The 22,993-nt window shown below is 39.5% G+C and overlaps 1 protein-coding gene across 2 annotated transcripts in view; it reads right to left on the bottom strand.

Moving 5' to 3' along the window:
- Window positions 1–4,036: 4,036 nt before the first annotated feature.
- SERPINB7 (serpin peptidase inhibitor, clade B (ovalbumin), member 7) overlaps window positions 4,037–22,993 on the bottom strand; it is a 22,525-nt gene continuing 3,568 nt past the window's right edge. The window contains exons 2-7 of one of the 2 annotated variants that reach the window (XM_004683956.2): window positions 22,758–22,808; window positions 22,093–22,209; window positions 13,395–13,512; window positions 10,403–10,545; window positions 7,473–7,619; window positions 4,037–5,545 (exon numbers count right to left, since the gene is read on the bottom strand). In XM_004683956.2, coding sequence (XP_004684013.1) covers window positions 5,147–5,545; window positions 7,473–7,619; window positions 10,403–10,545; window positions 13,395–13,512; window positions 22,093–22,209; window positions 22,758–22,808 — 975 coding nt within the window. In that variant the 3' untranslated portion in view covers window positions 4,037–5,146. The remainder of the gene's footprint in view (window positions 5,546–7,472; window positions 7,620–10,402; window positions 10,546–13,394; window positions 13,513–22,092; window positions 22,210–22,757; window positions 22,809–22,993) is intronic. The other variant, XM_004683957.2, reaches the window with a different exon arrangement.

The following is a 22,993-nucleotide window of genomic DNA, read 5'->3' as shown; positions in this document are numbered from 1 at the left end:
GAGATGCAGAGGGTTAGAAGATTCACCAGAGACACAGTGGGGAGCAGAACAGGCTGACTGACAAAGTACACTGCTGAGGGGAGCAACAGGCGGGTCAGGAGAGGTCTGCTACACCATGAAGGTCACCTTGGGGCAGAGATCAAACTCATGCTGAAGTGGCTTTAGCTTCATAGTGTTGTGCTTTAACCTGCTGCGCCACCAGGGAGGGCCCAAGCTGGTGTTTCTTATAGTCCTAATGTAACCATAGTTCCCTAAGGGCTTCCTGGGAGAACAGCTGAAAGTAAGCATTACAATTCAAGCATTTAAAGGGTGGGCACACTGAACTCATTGGTGTGATTCCCTAGAATCGAAATGAGATAAAGAGGCCATGGTTACAGGGCAGATATTGTAATTGTCTTAAAACACATGTTGAGGACAGCTTAATTTTTGTGTATGTGTTTTTTAAAAGCTGGAAAATGATACGGTGGCAAGGGTTCTGCAGAAATAGACCTTAGCTCCTGGCTAGGAAGAACGTTCTAAAAATTAGACATGTCTGAATATTAGTAAATTGCTTCACACCAAAAGTTTAGCCTTATGGGAGGGCTTTGAACCAAACAAACCACCTTTTACCGCTGGGTAACACCAGAGATCAAAACGTAGAGCGGAGAGTGGGAATTGTAGGAGCGCTTTCATTTCTAAGATGGCTTCGTGGTCTCCTAGATCCTAGGATTTGTTCAGTTATTCAGGAACTTAGTACAAATGGATCCTCCTGGGTTCCCTGCCTTTGTGATTATCCTTAGGAAAAGAGCAGTAGTTGAACCTGGAATTCCATGAATCTGTAGGAAAGAATCACTAAGAGGACAGACTATGAGGTATTTCTCCATTTTATAATGGAGTCACTGAGGAGAAAGTTTGAGTTGTTTCTCAAGCTGTTTGGCCATCAGAAGAGAGAAGGAATTATTTCCACTCCAGACTCTGACTGTGTCCTGGGCACCAAGAGTTCTGCCTTCTCTGGTTGCAGAGCCTGAAACATGCACCAACGTGGGTGGAGAAGCAGTCATGGCACTGCCTTTCCCTTTGAAGGAAGAGAATGACTCCACCACACTCAACCCAAGTTGACTTGCAAAGATTTCTCTCACAGAAATCTGTGTGTGAAGCCACTGACTAATATTCAGACATGTCCACTGTTTGTCCCTCTTCGCACGCTTGCATTTAGCGATCACCTACTACAGGGAAGACATTTGGGAACTATTCTTCACCTGGATGGAAACAGCATACATAAATTTGAACACAAGCACATTGGCATTTAATTTTCCTTGAGTTTACCTATTATTAACTTCAGAGTTTGACATTCGTATGTCAAATTCATTTCCAACATAAGTCCTGGCCAAGGAGACCCTTTGTTGCACCAGTACATCACTCTGTCTATAATAAACAGAGAGGACAAGGCATGCTGAAATACTCCTGCTGAAAAATCTTTCTTCCAGTTACTCAAAATTATTGGTTGAGCTAAAGTACTGGTGATTTTGTAAATGCACAATTCCAAAATTGGAAAAAGGTTTTGCCTATTAAAAATGGCGTTCACACTACAGGCACATCCAGGGCAAGAAGAAACTAATTCATGAAAGAAGAAAATTCAAGGCACCCAATCAAAAGAGAGCCAAGAGCTGATAGTAAATTTCATGAAATCACTGTATACACAGGCATAAAATCTTGGACTATTGTCTTCACAAAGTAAAACTAGCAAATGCCCCCCTACCAAACAATCGGGTGTATCTGGCTTCACCCTAACAAGGGTGAAAAGAGAAAGGACCCACCGTTCAGTAGAAACAGCCCCGGGTTCCATCCCCTCTCAGAGCCTCAGAATGGGGAGGGGAGAGAAGAAAGAAACTAATTCTCCATAGCCTCAGTGAGACGCATGGAGCGGCCACCCTCCACACTCCGTCTTCCCCACCTCTCTCCCCTCCAAAGGACCACGTGAAGGTGCCCAGGAGAGCCTGGGCACCACCAGGGCAGTCAGGAAAGGAGTGCTGGGCCCCTGGCCTGGCAGTGAAAATCAGCAAAGTCTTCTTCAGACTCTAAGAATCACACCTTAAATCTGATTGTCCATTTATTTAAAGGATTCCACTCTTCTATTCTGAGGAAGATTTAGATCCAAGCAAGAAGGAGAGAAGGAAGGACGGATTCACAATAGAGAAAGAATTCTATCAGCTTTAGAGAACTTTGATTCAGGATAGAGGCTGCCCTCCCAGGGACTCCAAAAACAGCTAATAATTCACGAGGTGACTCGCACAGATGACTGGGCTTGTCCATGACTACTGTGCACACTTGTAAACTCAGTCAACAAAAGAACATTTGCTGGTTTCTTTTGTCTATAAAGAGTCTGATTAATAGCTGAGAGCGAGGGCGTGTCTCTGTCTACCGTCCCAGATGTCTGACCACACATATCATGGTATGTGCTAACCCCTGGGTCCCTCCCTCCACCTGCCCTTGCACGTGAGTCTGTGCTGCTGCACGACTCCATCCGGGGCGCTTCACCTGGGGTGCAGAGTATTTTGAACCAACGGACCTATGGCTGATATTTGACAGGCTTTTGGACGTTTAAAAAATAGATAGTTAAACTATAGTATTTGCGCATGGATCCTTGAGATGTGGCCCTTGCAAATTGCATTCTAGAAATGCAGAGTTCAGGCAGCTTTCCCAGCCTCTCTGGGGCCTGTCCGGGGCTTGACTCCACAATCCCACTTCTTTAGTAAACTAGATAAACTAGATTTAAGTAAACTGACTTGGTACCTGTAAATGTAACTTCATGTGTAACAAATTAGTAACACTGAACCAAATCAGATTTATACTTAAAAGGTGTTTCTTTTTCCAGTCCTTGCTTTGCCCGTCTAGGAAAGAAAGTACCAAGTGGAGAGAAGCAAGTGCCGTGTCTGGTGTCATATATTTCTTTAATTTGATAAATAGAGAACAAACTTTGAAACTACACCGCATCTGAAATAATATACTGCAAAAAAAAAACCTAGTAATAGTGAAAAGGTATTTGATCTTTCAAAACTATATACATTTTGTCTCTATGAAGGAGAAACTAAACATATAAACTTGAAATTAATGCAATGTTCTGGTTGACCCTCCCAACCCCAGATCCATATTTTAATTTTTTTAAAGATTTATTTATTTATTCATGTAGAACTGGGGTACAGGCCAGAGATGCAGAGGGTGAGAGGATTTCACCAGAGACAGAGTGGGGAGCAGAACAGGCAGATCGACGAAGTACACTGCCGAGGGGAGCAGCGGGCGGGTCAGGAGAGGTCTGCTGCGCCCTGTGGTCACCTCCGGGGCAGGCGGGGATCGAACTCATGTGGAAGTGGCTTAAGCTTCTCAGTGCTGTGCTTTAACCCGCTGCGCCACCAGGGAGGGCCCATATTTTAATTTTTTACAAATTTTTCCCAAATGTTGTTTATTGACATAAAATGAGTTTGCAACTTTGTATCTGCTCTGGGGGTTATAGGTTCAAAACTCCACAGATTAATATTTTCACACCCTGCCCACCACCTAGAGTACCCCAACAATCTTCCCCTTGTTCCTCTGGGCTCATTTCCTACCCCACTCCCATGCCGCCACCTCCACCCCCTTCATTGCCTCAATTTTGCATTCAGAGGTTGTTAGCTTATTGTTAATTTTGTTGTGACTGACTTTCGCCATTTCTCTGCACCCCCACAAGTAAGTGAGGCCATTCAGTGTGTCTCTCCTTCTAGCTTATTTCACTTAGCGTCATCCTCGCCATTCCCATCTATGTTGTTGCAAAAGGCAGGAGTTCATCTGTTTTACAGCTGAATACCATCTTTTAGATATAAATACACCATTTTTCCTGATCCACTCCACTGTCCCCCGGCACTTAGGCTGTTTCCGTAGTTAGCGATTGTAAATAGTGCTGCAATGAATCACATAGGAGAGCATGTATCTCTTGGACGAGTATTTCAGTATTCTCAGGTAGATCCCTAGGAGTGGAATTGCTGGCTCATATGGTTGATCCGTTTTTAATATTTTAAGAAACCTCTGCACTGTTTTCCATAGAGGCCAGACCAGTCTATACTCCCACCTAAAGCATATGAGTTCATTTCCTCCACATGCTCGCCAATACCTGTTCCTCGTCTCTTGTGTCATTCTGAAGGGTGTGAGATGGTATCTCATTGTGGCTTTGATTTGCATGTCCCTATGATACTGATGATGAGCCTTTTCCATGTGCCTGCTGGCCATCTGTCTGTCTTCTTTGGAGAAGTGTCTGTTTAGCTCTTTTGCCAAATGTTTGACTGCTTTCTTTGTGTTGATCTGTATGTGTTCTTTATATATTTGGGGTGTCAGTTCTTTGTCAAAAGTATTACGTGCAAATATGCTCTCCCATCTGGCAGGTTGCCTTCTGTTGTGCAACAGCGCTTTAGTGTGATGTGATCCCAATTGTTTAGCTTCGCCTTTGCATCACTGTCATTGCAAGTGCGTCCCCAACAACGTTTCTGAAGTCAGCAGCATGGAGAGTTTTGCCTGTTTTTTGTTCAGTGTATTTAATAGTTTCTCACAGCCATGTCTTTAATATGATATTGAGTTAATTTTTGTGTAAGGTGTAAGATGGTGTTTCTATCTTTTTCTTTTTTTTTTTCATATAATCAAGTGCATATTTGATGAGACCCTGCATTAAATGCTAATGGTTTCTTAGGTCAGCAAGGGAAATGACCCTTCACATTTATTTCGAACAATTGAGCTTAGTCCCTGGGATTTAGGTGAAGCTGGAGTGTCTGTGACAAGTATAGCATTTCAGGAATGACCCCCAGGTCTGAGTCTACATTGCCGTCACTATCGGACACTCTGTAATTCCCAGATGATGTCCAGATCTGTGTGCAAGAAGTGGTTATGGGGGAGTGGTGGAAATGAGTGAGGGTAGATAGACGGGATTAGAAATGGCAGATGGTGTAGAAAGACTAAGAGCTGAGGTGGGGACAATCAACCAGGTGTCTGAGAAGAGTCAAGCCACCAAAATCACCTGCCAAGCACTGTTAGAAGGAAGTAAACGCAAAGGAACCCTCCCTTGCTTCCAATTGATCTCAGATCTGTCACTGGCAGTGGTTCCTTGATAGTGCAAGCACAGTTATAATAGAAACCAACTGAATTTTCAAGGGCAGGAGACTTTGCCGCTAAACAAGATGATGTCACCCTTCCTGATGACAAACAGGAATGGGTGGTCAGCTCTGAACACTGTGGACTCAGGGAGCTGCTTTTCCACAATGTTATTTCCTGTGGCAGCTGCAGCCTCCGTCCCATCCTCCGTCACCTCAATGTAGGACTTGTGCATCAGCTTGGACAAATACAGGCGGCCTCCGGCAGCAATTCCAGAGAGGTCAGCTCTGGATTCATCGAAGATGTCCTTCAGCCCCAGGGCTTGTAAATCATGCTTGAGTTCATAGTTTTTTTCTATCTTGAACTGTGGAAGGAATACCTCCACATACTGAGGCCTCATTTTCTTGGGATTGGTCCAGTCCATTAGATTCCGGAAGCTCAGTTTGCTTTCGATCTGGAGGAATAGGGGATGGGCAGTTAGAGCCGTGCTCCTCAGAAGCACATGAAACAACGACTAGAAAAATACCTGACTTTCCATCATTATCTGCCATCACTTATGTGTGTGTGTGAATGAGCCCCCGGGGTGTCTGGAAATGGCTCAGTTACTGAAACAAGTAGCCCGAGCACCCTTTGCTAAATCCCATTTCACTTGTTTGGCTCTGCAGTTCAGGGCATGTCTGTAGCCCTGCTCACAAGTGAGCACCTAAAGCCAAGGCGGAGTGATGGCCAGAGAGAGAAAGAAGCTCATGATTGTTTAAATGAGTGTTTCCTGGCCATTTTCTCATCAGGAAAGCCTCCGTAAATGATAATGCTTGCTCAGCTTGCAACTCCAGCTTTCGGGACAAGGAGCCCGGCGCTCCAGGCTCCAGGGGTGACCAGTACCTCTCCACATAGTCACCCCCAAGGCCTGGGAGCCAGAGACAGTGGAAACAGCCCAGGAGCACTGTAAGGAACCATAGTTAGTCCTCCAGCCCACACCCCTCTTTCCTGCCAGCACTCTGCTCCCCCATGTGATTTACACATTGAATTCACCAACTCTTAAAAGCTGAGCACACATTATTCCAGGCTGACCATGAGGAGGTTATTCATGGTTGTTGCTTTCAAACCTGACATCTGGACACTTCTTGAATTCAGACTCACTGAATCCTAAACAACTTTTCACAGCTATTTAACTGTACTTGTATTGTTTTCAAGGACCTAATTTTATATCATCAAATTTAGTGTCATTTAAATTTTCTGTGCATATCCAGTTTGTGGATATTTTACAAAACTATCCGGTTTTCAATCAAAGTGACAATGTTTTCCTCACTTGATCTACCACACAGCCAACACTCTCATCTTTACTTAGTTAATGTAGAATTAGGTACATCTCGAGCATTTTAAAAATCTGATCTATATATTGGACAATCGATTATAGAAAAAAGAAAAGCCCAGAACATAAATGGAAGAACGAATCTCTCTTCTGAAATACACGATTGTTTTATCTGAACTACTTAGCTGTGTTGCAGATTCTTTGCAGTTGAAAAAGGGAAAGCTGTAAAATCTGACTGCTATGCTTATCAACTTATTTTTGACTTATGAGTAACAGGAGTTCATGTTGCTACACTCTAGATTTACCAGCACCAACTTCCTAACAGCTTCCTGACTGAGCCTATCAAATCAGATCACGTGACTCAAGCGCAGAGCATTTGGCACTTTTTGGGTTTTTAAGAGTTATAATGTATGGAGAGTGACATGGCTGACAATCAGCAAGCTTAGTAAACACCCCTGCTGGTGGAAAGTAACAGAAAGGAGGTGGGATCCCTGCTGCTGAGACAGGATGCAGAACGCTGGGAGGGACCCAATTCACTGGGAGAAGAAGAAGCAGGCTGACAGCAAATCAGGGTCTGTGCTACCGCCATGATCTCTGTTTTGTGGGGGCCCCCTGGGCTGCACTGGTGCTTTGCTCCTGCTGCACTCCTCACACGGCAACCCCCTAACTCTGCTGCTCCTGGGGGCACCACATAGAATGAGACCATACATTGTAACTCTCAAAGACCCAAAAACTGCCATTTGACTCCTGCTGCCTAAAGTTCTTAGCTAATCAAACACTCAACAATACACCAAAAGAAAAAAGTTTTCTCTGCTAAGGGCAAGGAAGATTGAACCTCATTTCCTGTTGAGGTTCCAGAAGGCTCCAACTTTAAAAAATCTTTAGTAAAATCTCAACAGCTACAGCCATGCCTGGCACATAGTAGGGCTCTAAAGATTTGCTAAATCGGTGAGTAAATGCACAAGTCTCTGATATGCGAAATGGCCCAAAACCTTAAAATTGATGGATGACATAATTAACAGTATCCTAAAAGCCTTCCCCAGCAGTGACAGTGACAGTAGCAGCTTACTTGGGAGAGCTCGTTGTCAGGCAGCATTATGTACATGCTAACGCCACCGAGATACTTGAGTTCAAGGACCTGCATCGGTGGGTCATTAATGATCGATAAGTTGAACTTCTGTTCTTGATGCATCATGGAGACTGCTTTCCCAGGACACTGAAAGTCAAGTCACCAAAAAGGAAATTAGAAGCCCACCTCATTTCACTTATTAACCTTGTGCAATAAGATCAGTGCTCCAATTGGTGCTCAGATGCTCCTGAAGAGTTTTTCTTGACATATCGCAAACAGCGGCTGTGCTAGGCACATCTTCATGGTAAAAGCACAGACTTTGCGTGTAACTGTCTGAGTTTAAAATTCCCCAGCTGTGTGACATTGGGTAAATTACTTCACCTCTCTGTCTCCACTTCTTCCATAATCGTCTCTGCTGCACGGGATTATTTTAAGAATTATGTGGATTAATATATCTAGCATTTGGAACACTGCCTTAGTGTTCTACCTGAAAATGACTGTGTAATAAGTAATGTATAATTTTTATATATTGTTAAAATTAAAAATACATGCTATCGGTTTTTTCTTTCTCTCATCAAAAGTAAAATGCAGATTAGGTCATCAAAAACACACCACTTAGGGCCCTCCCTGGTGGCGCAGTGGGTTAAAGCACTGCACTGAGAAGCTAAAGCCACTTCCGCATGAGTTCGATCCCCGCCTGCCCCGGAGGAGACCACATGGCGTGGCAGACCTCTCCTGACCCGCCCGCTGCTCCCCTCAGCAGTGTACTTCCTCGATCTGCCTGTTCTGCTCCCCATTCTGTCTCTGGTGAAGTCTCTCACTGCCCCTGGGTCTCTGGCCTGTACCCCAGTTCTGTATGTACAAATAAATAAATCTTTAAAAAAAAAAAAACACCACTTAAGAATGAAATCCTACAAAAACAAATTAATCCTGAAAAAGACTTGACAATATCCTTCAAATTACTTGGGGGTGGGGGAGGCGGAAAGACCTAGTTGCTCTTATTTTGAAGATATCATTTACAGATTTGAAAATACCATACAGGTATGATAGGTCATGTGTTCCTACAAGGTATTATGATGCTACATACTTGTCGTCTTTTCTAGTCTTCCTTTAGGACAGAAAATTCGACAGAGGGTGGTAGATAATTATTTTTGTATGCCCAAACCTCAGAAAGAGCACACATGAAGCAGTGAGGATGAAAAGTATCCAGTGTCCTAAATCATAAGATTGAGCTTGGCACGAGTGGAGGTTGGGAGTCACAGACACAATCACATTTCCAAGGTCAGGATAGAAACATAAAGCCGGTTATAATGGGAAAGGCTAAAAGTAGACTTCTCAGCAGAGATGATTTTATGAATTTTTAGAGTGAGGGAAGCAAAATCGACAGCAGTAATATAGATTCCATAGTCTTTCTCATCACTAGCTATATGTTATACCAATATTATAAAGGATATAATATATACAGGTATATACTTGATGAGCATAATAAGACATTATTTTAAACAGCTACATATTAGTATGTACTCAACTAAAACTTCTTTGGGGAAAAAAAATAATAAAACCCCAAACCGTGCAAGAGACAGGCATACTGTGTCTTGTTGATTGAAATGCATCAATAACCTACCAGTGGACAAACTGTAGGAAAAATGGGGACTGAAAACCCATTTTTATATTCTGTCAACAATCAGCCCAGTCATTAAAACTAGAACTCTAGAACTGCCTATATTGCTTCATATGCAAGTATACATATTAAGTATGCACCTTAAGTCAGAGCTGTATTTTACTAGAATGTATTGTGCTATTATTTTTATATACAATTTTCAAAATATTTCTGTACCCTTCTCGTGGTTCCCACAGATATACCTGTAATACAGATTTGCTCTACCAGGCCTTCCTAGGGCCCCACAGTCAGGAACTCAGGACAGGTAGGCTGGGGGCCAGTCCCTACAACGAGCCTACAGTTTGTCATGGCCCCATTCTACCTTACTCTCAAATCTCTTCTTCCTTCAAAGCATCACCACACCCTGCCCAGGTGGCTTTTTATTCCTCATCCCATCACTCATTCATTGATAATTGCTTTCTATCAGCTCTCAGCACACTGGTGTTTAAAATATGTCATGCAGAAAGAATATTTGAATGGTGCTTCCCACTTAAAAAAGAAAACTCAATTTGAAAGTTGATTCTGAATTTCCTTGCCTCAACATAGAAGGTGAATTGATTGGAATTTCTGAAAGGTCTGATTTCTGAAAGGAATTTCAGAGGTCAGTTCGTTGAATCACTCTATTGCACATGGGGTTACGGAGATCAACAGTGGTTAAGATGACACAGCTTCTAAGATGTAAGGACCTCCACATGGTCTTTTGGGAGCCAAGACCTTTGACATTTCTGTACTAAAACGATTATTTCCAAATTGGTTTTTAAAAATGTTTTACGTAAGATGTATGATGTTTGGCTAAGATGCTTTAAGTCAATCGTATTAAATAAAGGAACAGATATAGCCAATATCCAAGATGCATAATTTTATAAAATACAACTTTTTCCTTTGTAAAAGGAAAGATATCCTTGCTTTGACTCAGGGGAAAAAATCATAGCTACTGATATGCCCCACAATTAGAATCACAATAAAATAAAAGCTACACCTTCACTCATAGGTTTCCAACTAAAATATATTAAACTAAATTCACACTTTATTACCATTCTCAGTTTTGAATACGTTTCAAGAATTATCAATTTACAGGACCTCCAGTTCTGTTCTATGACCTTGGGTGGCAGGAAAAATTGAAAATTTGTTTTATAAGCAAGTGACTAAAATACCTGTGTAGTAAGCCCTAGAAAAGGTGAAAAAATGGCGACTCCATTGCGAATGCTACAATGTCTGAAAAAGAATTCTACTGGCAAAAGAAAGTCCTAAATAAAATAAATTCCCGTACCTTGGGAGATCTGAAATGGCAGTTGAGAGTGTCTCTCTTGGTGAAGGCAGACTTCCACCTGCCTTTGAAGTAGACAGCATTCACCATCACCATCACAGCAGATGAGCTTATACTGCCTTCAGGGAAAATGTTCTTGATTTTTCCTTTAAAAAACAAATTGAGAAAAAGGTGTTAGTAAAGTGTTAGTGTATTGACGTGTTACTGGTTTATAGTAATGTGTGCAAACGGCAGGAGTGAAGCTTCCCCGTACTATGCATGTACAAGCGGCACCTCCCCACCTCACACTGTTCGTGGACCCCCTTAGACCACTCTGCCCTCTCTGCACATCCTTTCCCTTCCCTTTTGATAATCGTCACACTTCTCACAATACTAGAGTAATTTTTGTTGTGATTTGTTAGCTCATTTTTTTAAATGATTTATTTATTTATGTATACAGAACTGGGGTACAGGCCAGAGGGGCAGGGGCGGCGAGAGGCTTCACCAGAGAGGGGGGAGCAGAACGGGCAGATCGAGGAAGTACTGAGGGGAGCAGCGGGCGGGCCAGGAGAGGTCTGCCGCACCATGTGGTCTCCTCCGGGGTAGGCGGGAATCGAACTCATGCGGAAGTGGCTTTAGCTTCCCAGTGCTGTGCTTTAACCCGCTGCGCCACCAGGGAGGGCCTGTTAGCTCATTTTTAACACAAGTTTTAATGTTCAAAAAGACCTATTAGATAGTGATGAGGTTTTTCCTTGTAATAATTAGTATAATAATGATGGTATTAGTTCTAATCTTGAGCAATTACTATGCCTAACACTTTCTAATTTCTTTATGTGCCGTATTTTCTTTATTTCTCACAAAATTCCTGAGGTAGACCCTATTATTGTATCCACTCCTTATTTAGGAAACTGGGGCACAGATAGATTAAGTAATTTGTACAAAGCCACACGACGAGGGAGTTATGGTAACAAGATTCCCACCCAGGAAGACAATTTCCAGGGCCTCTCCCTGCTTATAAGCACCAAACTGCCTTTACCGCATTGAGGAGGCCATAGCACAATATAATTTAACTCCATTCCATTGAAAGGGTTAATTACTTCCTTCATTCCACATGAATGAGAGTTTTGCTGGATGCCAAGCACTGCACTGGAAACTTGAATCACAGCAATGAAAAAACACAGCTCTTGCTATCCCTGGACTCACAGTCCAGTTCTGGGGAGGCACCCATCAAGCACAGGAAATCCAAGCACAGGACAGGGGCACCCAGCTAGGCCGGCAGCCTGATTGAGCAGATGCAAAGCTGGGAAGTGGGTAAAAATTCCAGGAAGCTGAGACTTTTCAAAGAGTAGGAATCTTGGATGAATAAGGTGTAACTGGGGAAACCTCAATTCATTCCAGTGTGGTAAGGAAAGTAAGGCTGGACAGTTTGGGGGCAGAGGTCAACTAATGAAGAGTCTTGAATATCTGGAAAGAATGTTGGATTGTCCTGAAGGTGATAGAAAATGATGGTTCAGAATTCACTGGAAAGCAGAAAGTATATGATCAAAGTGAACCTGATTTGCCAGCGTGGCTCAGGCAGTTTGTAGAGAATGGGGTGGGGGAAATAAGCTTGGGTGAGTTTGATAGGATATTAGCAGCATTTTGAAGTGTACCCCAAAGTGAATATCAAGAACATGTTTGTGGGCCTGAGAATTATTATATAGATTTGCATAGAAAGAAAGAGAAACAATTGACCCAAAGGGAGAAAAGTATTAGTAATCTAATACCCATAAGTACTAAACATTAAATAGAACCTATCCCATTATTAGGAAAGCAATTGCCTACTTCCTCTTGATTAATAGTGAAATGTGTGTTTACTAATGACCGTCTGCTAATATGATATGAAGGAATGTACAAAAAGAAAGTTGAAACACTGTATTCTTGTACCAGAACTAAATATGCTACTGAATGTCTACATGTGACAATGCACATCACACACTTCATATTTTTTTTTTTTAAGATTTATTTATTTGTGCATACAGAGCTGGGGTACAGGCCAGAGGCTCAGGGGCGGTGAGAAGATTCACCAGAGACAGAGTGGAGAGCAGAACAGGCAGATGAAGTACACTGCTGAGGGGAGCAGCGGGCGGGTCAGGAGAGGTCTGCCACGCCATGTGGTCACCTCCAGGGCAGGCGGGAATCGAACTCATGCGGAAGTGGCTTTAGCTTCTCAGTGCTGCGCTTTAACCCGCTGCGCCACCAGGGAGGGCCCACACACTTCATATTTTTAAGACAAGAGTCAGATTCAGCAAATAATTGTATATTTTTTCAAAGTATAAATCAAGGTTCAGCCTAAGGTAAAGGACTTAGACTTAGTAACTTAGGAATTTGCTGATTAACAGAACAATGAACAGATTTCCCTATTTGTTTTGGATTAACCTAGAACACCAGCTGGAATTCAGTTTTCAGCTATGAAAGAAATATAAAAGTAAAGAGATGTGCTTTGGGGGAATGCATGTATGTTATTTTGATAAAGAAATTTTCAAGTGTAAAATAAACTATGTTCCTCGAGAGGAAGCAATGAAATGAAATTTTTTTCATTGAGTACAGGACATCATCATGTTAATAAGATATTTTAGTCAAGAGAGCACTGGGTTGATCATTAGGATGGTGTGTTATGCTGTGTTAGTTGAAAATTAAATCCTACAGACCACTCTTTGTTCAGTAAGCATTACCTCAACTTGCCACTAACTTATGAAATGTTCGTGATAAAATGTCTTTGTCTCACTGGATTGTTTCCCAATTGAATGAGATCATGTAATAGACAAGATTTCTGAAAAGGATAAAGCATTCAAATTATAAGATTACTCAAAACCACATTGCAGACAAATACTAAGGCAATTTAAATAACAATGATCGTTACTGGGGATTGGGAGGAGCTATTCTTCATATGCAGAGGACTCCCAAAGTTGACAGCTGTCAGTATTCACATACAATTGGTAAATTTTTTTGGAAAATAATAGGGGAGTTCACTCACCATGTGTTTCATCTTCTATCCATTTATTAATCTTATATCTGGTATCTTCTACATCATGTGTAAAGTCAATCCGTTCCACTTTGGCATGGTATAGCTTTTCAGCACACCCAATAAAGTTCTAAAAATAAAGTGGTATACATTTTGTAAGTAACATGCTGTCTTTTAGTTACAATTGGTACCAACTAGGCATAAGAATATATATATATATGTGTATGTATATGTATGTATGTATATGTATGTATGTATAATAAATACATATTGTAAATAATACATATGCACAATATAGGTATCATTTATATATAATATAAATATATATAATATATTGTGTGTATGTATATATACATTTATATACATGAACATATATATATACATATATATACATATACATATATCAGCTACTAAGGAAATGAGGTGAAGGGATTGGGAAAGACTTCTAATAAGGAGAGACATCTATGCTTAGTACTAGATGATGGGGGAGACTGCCTATGAGAACTATGGGATATTCCAGGAAGAACGATGCTGTCCAAAGACCTCAAGAGGGAACACATAGTACTCCTGAGGAGCATCAAATAGCTGCATTTGGTTAGAGAGCAGAGCATGACGAAGATGGCTAGAAATTATGTGTATATATCTGTGTGTGTGTGTGTATATATATATATATATATATATATAATGTATTAAAATATTTATGTATACATATACATATACATATTTGAACTTGGCTGGTCATTTCCACTGCCTTACCCAAGGACTTGTTCCTTCTTCAAAGATAAGAAAATAAGACTTAAAAATGGAAATATGATTGAAAGGGTGAGCTGGAGACTGGAAGTTTAACTTGCAGAACAAACACACTGCTTTAAGTTTATCAGAAATGCATTGGGGGAGGCTAATAATTGTTACAGTCCACTCCTTTCTCTCTACCATTAGTTTGTCACCATGAGTATACTAGGCAGTCTCCTGTTCCCTTTGCTGGTGTCACTTCCTTCCCACTGAAAATCATTCAAGGTGACTTCTTGCATGTAAGTTGGGAAGTAACGCACAAATATCGTCAGAGGGTACCCTAATAAGTCTTACAGGATTTTCCACCTATATAGTGAGAACTGGGTATTTACCCATTGTCTGTCTACAGGATTGTTTCCATAAGATAGCTTTCTGTATAGTTTCCATGAATGAAATTTTCATTTATCCATCCTTGAATCCATTCCAGCACTGGTTATGAAGAGTAGTTTTAGAAGACCTGGCCCAGAGAAGTTCATGAGTACAGGCTACCAGCATTCCCAGAAAGCCATTTTAAAAGAGCTGTGGGGTGGGTATTAAAACCCTTGTATTTATATTTCTAAAAAATTCTTTTTAGTTACTCGATCTTGTCAACCTCCTTCAAACACTATTGTTTGTCATAAAAAGAAGAAATGAAACTTAAATGACAAAACCATTGAGGTAGGTTGTTCATATGCTTGTTGATCATTTAAATGTTTTGTAAATGCCAGTTCAAGATTTTCTACTAGACTGTTTGAATTTTTATATTTGTTTGTGGGAGTTGTATTCAGTTATCAGTCTGTTGGTGCCTATTTATTGGAAATGTGTTGTTATAGTGCAGCTTACCTTCTAACTCTTGGTGATTTCTTTTAATGAAAATTAGTCTTAATTCTAATGCCATCTATGCTGCTTTATTCTATTATTAGTTAATATGTGCTTGACATTTAACATAGTTTCAGGAGTATGGCATAAAGACCGTATATTTTAATATATTACAAAGTCATCTCACAAGTATAGTTACCGTCCTTCACCCTACAAAATTAACAGGTTTTTTCTTTTTAAGATTTACTCTTTTAGCAACTTTCAACTATGCAATACAGTATTGTTAATTATATATTAACCATATTGGTTAATACTGGATCCCATCTTTGTATTTATTTTATGGTTGGAAATTGATACATCTTTACCCCATTCACCCAATGCCCCCGTCTCTGCTCCCCTTTGGCAAAAACCAATCTGTTTTCTATGTTTTCAAGCTTCAGTTTTGTTGTTATTGTTTATTTGTTTGCTTTATTAGATTTTACAAATGAGTCACACATATTTGTCATTATTGGACTAATTTCATTCAGTGTTAAAAACCTCAAGTTTCATTCATGTTGCAAGGTTTAATTCTCTATAATTGCTGAGTATTCCTCTATTATGTGTGTGTGTGTGAATGTGTGTATAAGTTGTGGTATATATGAGTTACATGGATTCTTTATTTGGGATATTAAAACCTCTGTCAGATGTGTGATTAAAAAATTATTTCCCATTCAACAGATTGCCTTTTCATGTTGTTTATTTTCTGCCACTGTGTAGATGGTTTATATATATACATGTGTGTATATATATATATATATATATATATAATCCCATCTATTCATTTTATACTTTGTATGCTTTTGGAGTCAGATTCAAGAAACTATCACCAAGACCCATGTGAAGGAGTATACCACTTCTGATTTTTTTTCTAGAAGTTTTATGATTTCAAGACTTATATTCAAATCTTTATTTCACTTTGAGCAAATTTTTGGGTGTGGTGTTAAGATAGTAGACTAGTTTCATTCTTTTGTATGTGACTGTCTAGTTTTTCCAAAATTAGTTATTGTACATATTGTCTTTTATCCACATTGTTTGTTCTTTCTTCCTTTGTCATAAATTAAATAACTATGGATGAATAGGATTGTTTCTGTGTTTTTTGTTTCATTGATCTTTGTGTCTGTTTTTGTGCTAAGGGTATATTGTTTTGATTGCTGTAGCTTTGTAATATAATTTGAAATCAAGGTGTGATGTCTGATTTTGTTCTTCTTTCTAAAGATTACTTTGGCTGTTCAGGGTCTTTTGTAGTTCCATAAAAGTTTTAGGATTGCTTGTTCAATTTCTGTGAAAAAAAAATGTAATTGGAATTTTAATGGGGATTGTATGAGATCTGTATATTGCTTTAGGTAAAATGGCACTTTAACAATATTCTTTCAATCTATTGCACAGATTATTTTTCCATTTGTTGTTTCTTCCTTAATTTCTTTCAATACTATTTTACGATTTTCAGTATAAGGATTGTTTACCTTCTTGGTTAAATTTACTCTTAGGTAGTTTAATTATTTACTTGGTGTCATTGCTAATGGACTGTTCTCTTTATTTCTTTTCTGATAGTTCATTTTCAATGTACATAAACACATGCTTTTATATCAAGATTAGTGCTATAGGTTATAAAACAAAGAACAATTTGCTCATCTACGGTTCTGAGGTTAATAATCTATATTTATCTTCTAAAACTTTATTTCACCATTCAGATTTTATATTCATAATCCACTTGGAATTTATTTTTTGTAATTAGATAAGCTCCTATCTGCATTTTAAAATATCTAGCTAGTTGAACCAATGTCATTTGTTACACATAATCATTTCCTTTTAAGTCAAGTGTTCCTATGTGTAAGTCTGCTTGAGAACTATGCATGTCCTGTAACCTGTTGTTTATCTCTGAAAAATATCCACAGTCTTAATTACTGTTGTTTTAAAGTCTTGATTTTCAGTACTATAAGTCCTCCAAATTTTGTCTTTTTCTTCATAATTGTCTTCATTTCTCTTTATTCTTTGCAATTCTGTGTAAATTTGAAAATGATCTTGTTGATTTCTTCAAAATTATATGCTGCTAAATGTAACATAAATATGGAGATAATAGACATTTTTACAACATTGAGTGTACTGCCCATAAACATGATGTATGCTTTCTTTTTAAAGTTTGATTTCTCTTAACAATGTTTTTCATTTTGTGTACATATATCATTAGGTTTATTCTTTGGTATTTTATGGTTTGTAATTCTCTTGTAAATAATATAGATAGTATAATTTTAATTTTCTAACTATCATTAGTACATAGAAATAGAAATGTATTATATACATGAAACTTGCTAAATTTACTATTCCATCTACTAATTTATTTATAAAATCCTTCAGATTTTCTATGTATACATCTGTTATCTGTAAAAAGTGACACTGACCTCAGCTCAGTGTGCTATTGTTTATGACCTCCAGTGCAATTTTACAGAAAATTTCCTCTTTTTATTCCCAGTGCCAAGGGGAAAACATCTGATATTTTACCAAGAATATTTTAGGGAGCAAATTCTTTTTCTAGATTGTAAAAGTTTTATTTTCTGCACCTATTGAACTGATACTAAGTTATTTCTCCATTAATATCACAATATAGTGAATTTCATTTATTGGTTTTGAAAGTTAAATCAATATTGAATAATTTTATCAGTCATCCCACCATCTCTTGTATGTGACCAATACTCAGGAAATTGCTGTTGAATATTGACTTAAGCGGGTACATGAGTTGTGCTTTAATTTTAGCTGCCTTATTATATCTAATTTCCATTTTCCAAAAATCTGCTTATGCAAAATTTAATGTTAACTATTCATTCCTATTGACTGTGGAACACAGTTCTCTCATTTTTCAATGAGGCAACTGAAATCTAGACAATCAACTGATTATTGAAAGATAGAGAACTGTAAAATGAAACAGGACTGAGGTCTTCTGACTCACAGCCTACTATGCTTTTCATTGTACTTGAATGCTAATAAAAAATCAACATGTGATCCAGTGCTTAGCATTTAATACTGTAGGGATTAAGGTTGGGAACTAAAGTCTTCAAGAACCTTGTTCTCCTGATGTTCTTTTATCTCTGTGGGTTGTTGCTGTATCACCATTAGCTATCTGGGCCCACCCTCTGCATTCCAGTACCTGTAACACTTCACCTCATTGTCTCCTGCATGGATGAGCTGCTTGAGTGAATGACTGCACTTTGTGTTATTGTAACGAGAGGGGACCCACTGAAATTGCCCCATCTTGTAGTCAAGAAAAATGTGTTTTGTTTTGTTTTTTAATTAAAGTAAATAGCTTTCACTACTCAGAGCACCATCATTATATCATGATGTTTGAGCTATGTTACTCGTTTTTCACTTTTTATAATTTTTATTGGTTTATAACGTTATATAAATTGAAGTTTACAGTATTAGGCCTCAACATCTGTATACACTAAATCACGAGCACCACTACAGACCAAACTGGAAAAATTCTAGTTTCCATCCATAACCATTCAGCCAATTTCTTTTAACTATTTTACCCACCCTCCAGTCCCTTACCCCTGTGGTAACTGCCAGTCTGTTTCTGTATTTAATATTTTGTTTTCATCATTTTGTTCTGCTTGTTTGTTAACTTTGCATTTGTACTCCATGTATGAGTTAAATAATAGGTATTTCTCCATCTGAACATATCACTTAGTTTAATACATTCAAGGTAAATACTGAAAAGACTTCTCCAAAAAAATTACTGAACAATAAAGAAATTGTTGCAAATAAACTTCATAGCAAAGAAATGTAATTAAATAATCAAAGATAGCTTTACCAGCAACAGGATAATAAAACAAGATTTGATAAGGATAGTGTAATACATGTAGAAGTATGCCTATATTGCTTTTATCAAATTGATGGAGATGCTAGTTAATGCTATAGTGATAATCATGTAGTAATAAACCAAATCAACACATTGTACACCTTAAACTTACGCAATGCTCTATTTCAATTATATCTCAATATAACTACAAAAACTGTGACTCTAATCACGAAGAAACATCAAGGAAAGCCACATTGAGGACAGTCTAAAACTGGATCCTATACTAACAATCATCAAAAAGGTCAAGACTCTGGTCCCTCCCTGGTGGCACAATGGGTTAAAGCTTAGCACCATGAAGCTCGCAACAGTGCTTCAGCATGAGTTAAATCCCCTGCCCCGGAGGTGACACACATGGCTAGGCAGACCTCTCCTGACATGCCCACTGCTCCCCCCAGCAGTGTATGTCAGTCAATGTGCCTGTTCTGCTCCCCAGTCTGTCTCTGGTGAATCCTCTCACCACTCCTGTACCTCTGGCCTGTACCCCAGTTCTCTGTGCATAAATAAATAAATATCTTTTTTAAAAAAAAGGTCAAGATTCTGAAAATCAAGGAAATTCTAAGGGGTTACTCCAATTTGAAGAAGACTAACATGACATAACAACAACAAAAAAACCACAATACATAACAACAAAATCCAAACCAAAATGCATGATTCTGAACTAAGTCATTTTGGCATGAGAAGTGATGTAGAGATGATGATAAAATTCAAATGGATCAGTGATCAACTGATAGTATTGTAACAATGTCAATGTCCTGATTCATGTGGTTGCATTGTGGTTATGTAGGAGAATGTCATTGTATTGTAAAGATTATACTAGAATATTCAAATATGATAAGACATCTCAAATAATTTAGGAGAAAAATATTTCCTCTATAGTACTTGTAATTTTTCTTGGAGTTTGGAATATTTAAAACTACATTTTCTTTTTTTTTTATTTTTACTCCCAGCACAACATCCGTGGACATTCCTGCCACTGATCTGGACTCAGGGTATTATTGAGAGGAGAATATTGATAATAGATTAAAGAGTGGTTCCAACAGGTAGTTTGCTCTGGTAATAAAGCTAAGAAAGAACTGATGCATTGAGAAAACAGATCAAGAGACTGAATGACTCAATGCAGTTGAAGAACAGGAAGCGTGGGAATTAAACAAGGAAAGAAGGAGAAGCATGGGATAATGTGACCAGAAAATGTGAAATTAGAGTTGTAGATTTCAGAAGTGGAATCACCTGAGTATTGATGAGTTTCAGGGAGTGGCTTGGGCATCAGTTACTATTATGGAGTGGAGAGAGTTCAGGAAACTGTAGAGAGAGAAGCTGAATCATTGGTAAGGTCTCTGGAGTTACCCAGATGGTGACAGACCTGGACACCATGAAACAACACTACAGAACTTAGCCCCCAATGCTTATTTAACATGATTGAGGAAAGGGGGAGAAAAGGGCATCAGAGATGGGGGTTGAGATCTGTAATACTAGTTTTTGTAGTATTTTACATACAATTGTTATTGTATAAGTTGTCAAATATCATTGTATAAATTGTAATTTATATACAGTTATTATTGTTTCCACTAATTCTAGTAAATGAATCCCTATTCAATGTTGATTTTAAGTTAATCACGTAGAAACAAAATATAAAAAGTCTAGAGATGATCTATCTTTGTACTGGCTTGACTAAAGTTTGATGATAGTTACATTTTTTTGTCAAGTAGTTTTTAGAATAACTATTGGTAACTGTCAGGGAACTGAATTGGCATTGTCCCTATATTCTTGATCAGATTTCACATTCACTGTGCTTCTGGATGCTTGGCTCTGAGTGCCAAAAAAGGACCATGGACCTTGTGCTGTACAATGTAGTCTCCTTCACACATCAACTTCCATCTAAAATAGCTAGCTGTCCCCCTGAGACACATCGGCATACATGGGAATAGAGACACAAAATGTGAGACGAAACACCTCGGGGTGTGCCAATAAATAGTGTGTAGGATTTTCTGGTGAAGTTTTAAAAAATACAACGTGGCCTAAAGCTTCATAATTGACAGGCTGCCAAGGGATTTGGGAGTGGTGCTGGAGGGGCCAAGAATTTGAGTGGGTGACAGAGCAAGCAATGGTGTCTGGGTGGAACACAGCTGGCAAAGATGCAAGTGAAGATTAATCAGAGATGGCACCGAGGCAAAGGTCTACAACTTTCTGAGAAGTGGAGAAGTAAAAGGGAGCACAGACATTGCCACTGCGGCTGCTTGAATAGTTCTAACCAGCTCCTGGTTGTTCCCGCAGAAAGAGCACTTTCCTCTACAGAGACGGCCACATGTAGCGAGTGTTCTGGGGCTTGCTGGTCTTTGAGAGAGCAGGACACTATGATCAAAGATAACACAAACAACGTACAATGACACTGCTAACCTCGAAGGAGCCCATCCCCACCTCTGTGTCAGTCTGAGCTGCTCTTCTGCCAATGGCTGACCTCACTGGCCGGGTCTCTACTTACAAAACTCCCTTTATAAGGCAGTTTGCTTAAAAACTCCAGTAAGTAGGGCCCTTCCTGGTGGCGCAGCGGGTTAAAGCACAGCGCTGAGAATCTAAAGCCGCTTCCACATGAGTTTGATTCCCGCCTGCCCCGGAGGTGACCACATGGCGCGGCAGACCTCTCCTGACCCGCCTGCTGCTCCCCTCAGCAGTGTACTTCGTCGATCTGCCTGTTCTGCTCCCCACTCTGTCTCTGGTGAAGCCTCTCACCGCCCCTGAGCCGCTGGCCTGTACCCCAGTTCTGTATGCACAAATAAATAAATCTTTAAAAAAAAAAAAAAAAAAAACTCCAGTAAGTAGCTCCTGGAAGGAGCAATAAATGGATGTGACTGAGAAAAAGGGAAGTGATGAGAGAGACCTTGGCAGTGGAGATATAAAACCACCCAAGTAGACCCAACGCTCAAAGGATCTCTCCTCTGTTGCTCAAGGATAGCCTTAACCACTGCTCCCACCAATTCCAGCTCCACTTCACCACCCACAGACAAGCACTCTTCCATCTTGGAGCCTGTCAGCCCCCTGATCGTGAACATGTGGCTCACACAGGTGAAGCAAAGTGGAAGCAGGGTGATGACAGTTTGAAAAACCTTTGGAGCATAACTAGTAGGGAAAAGCAAAGAACCCCTTGTGTGACTAAGTAGAAAAGTGTGACCCCTTGTTTAGCGAGTGAGTCGATGAGATGCAGAGTAACTTCCCCACCAGGGCTGCACTTACCTTGTGAATGTCAAACACTTTTTCTGCAAAAAGACCATTGGCAATGCTGAGTTCATAATCCTTGTGGGATGAGTTTATATCGGAGAGAACTCTTTTCAGTTGAGATTGGAGTCCTGACTGTTATTTAAAAGATGTAAAAAATTTATTCATAGAATGTAAAGATATGCATACTCTTTTCTACATATAAAAAAAAAAACCATAGAAGAATTGAGAAATAACCACCTTATAAAGGTAACAGAAACACTTCATGCCTCTACCCTCCCTTGCCCCAGTCAGAATAACATCTGTGATCAAAGTTAATTAAAGGATTTACTAAATACTGAAATAATCCCAAAATAAAATTAACAGATGATAATGAATCAGCTTAATACCTGTGCTAAATAAATTTTACCAAAGTTGGTTGTGACTATCAATGAATAAAAGCAACCATGTCATTCCATGCTAGCTTATCAATTCTGGCCAACACACCAGTAAAGTATTGATAGATAAATTATTAGCAAGTAAATTATCAAAACCTGTGTTTGAACTATTCCTACTATGGAAATCCAAATGAGATCAAATGCGTTCCTTTGCTCAAAAGTTACGGAGCATAATGAGATACATCAGTAGGTCAGTCATTTTTCCAAATTTAGTCTATCGTCTTTCTCTCTGCGGACGGTCTTTACCTGAGCATCAGAGTAGTTCCCACGCCCCGAGATGGCACTAAAATGCAGCATCTGTGAGCAAAGAACACACAGCAGTGAGCGCAACAGGCAGGAACCTGGAGAATCAAACAAGGGCTGAGGCTCCATTGCGAGTGGTGCTTGTGTATGTTGGCACACAGGGCAGGGGTGCAGTGTGCAGAGTAGGAGGACAGGGGTGCAGTGTGCAGAGTAGGAGGACAGGGGTGCAGTGTGCAGAG

The sequence above is a fragment of the Condylura cristata genome, unplaced genomic scaffold, assembly GCF_000260355.1.
Source record: "Condylura cristata isolate star-nosed mole 26May11 unplaced genomic scaffold, ConCri1.0 scaffold00016, whole genome shotgun sequence".
Lineage (NCBI taxonomy): Eukaryota > Metazoa > Chordata > Mammalia > Eulipotyphla > Talpidae > Condylura > Condylura cristata.
This window is presented reverse-complemented; position numbering and strand designations above follow the sequence as displayed.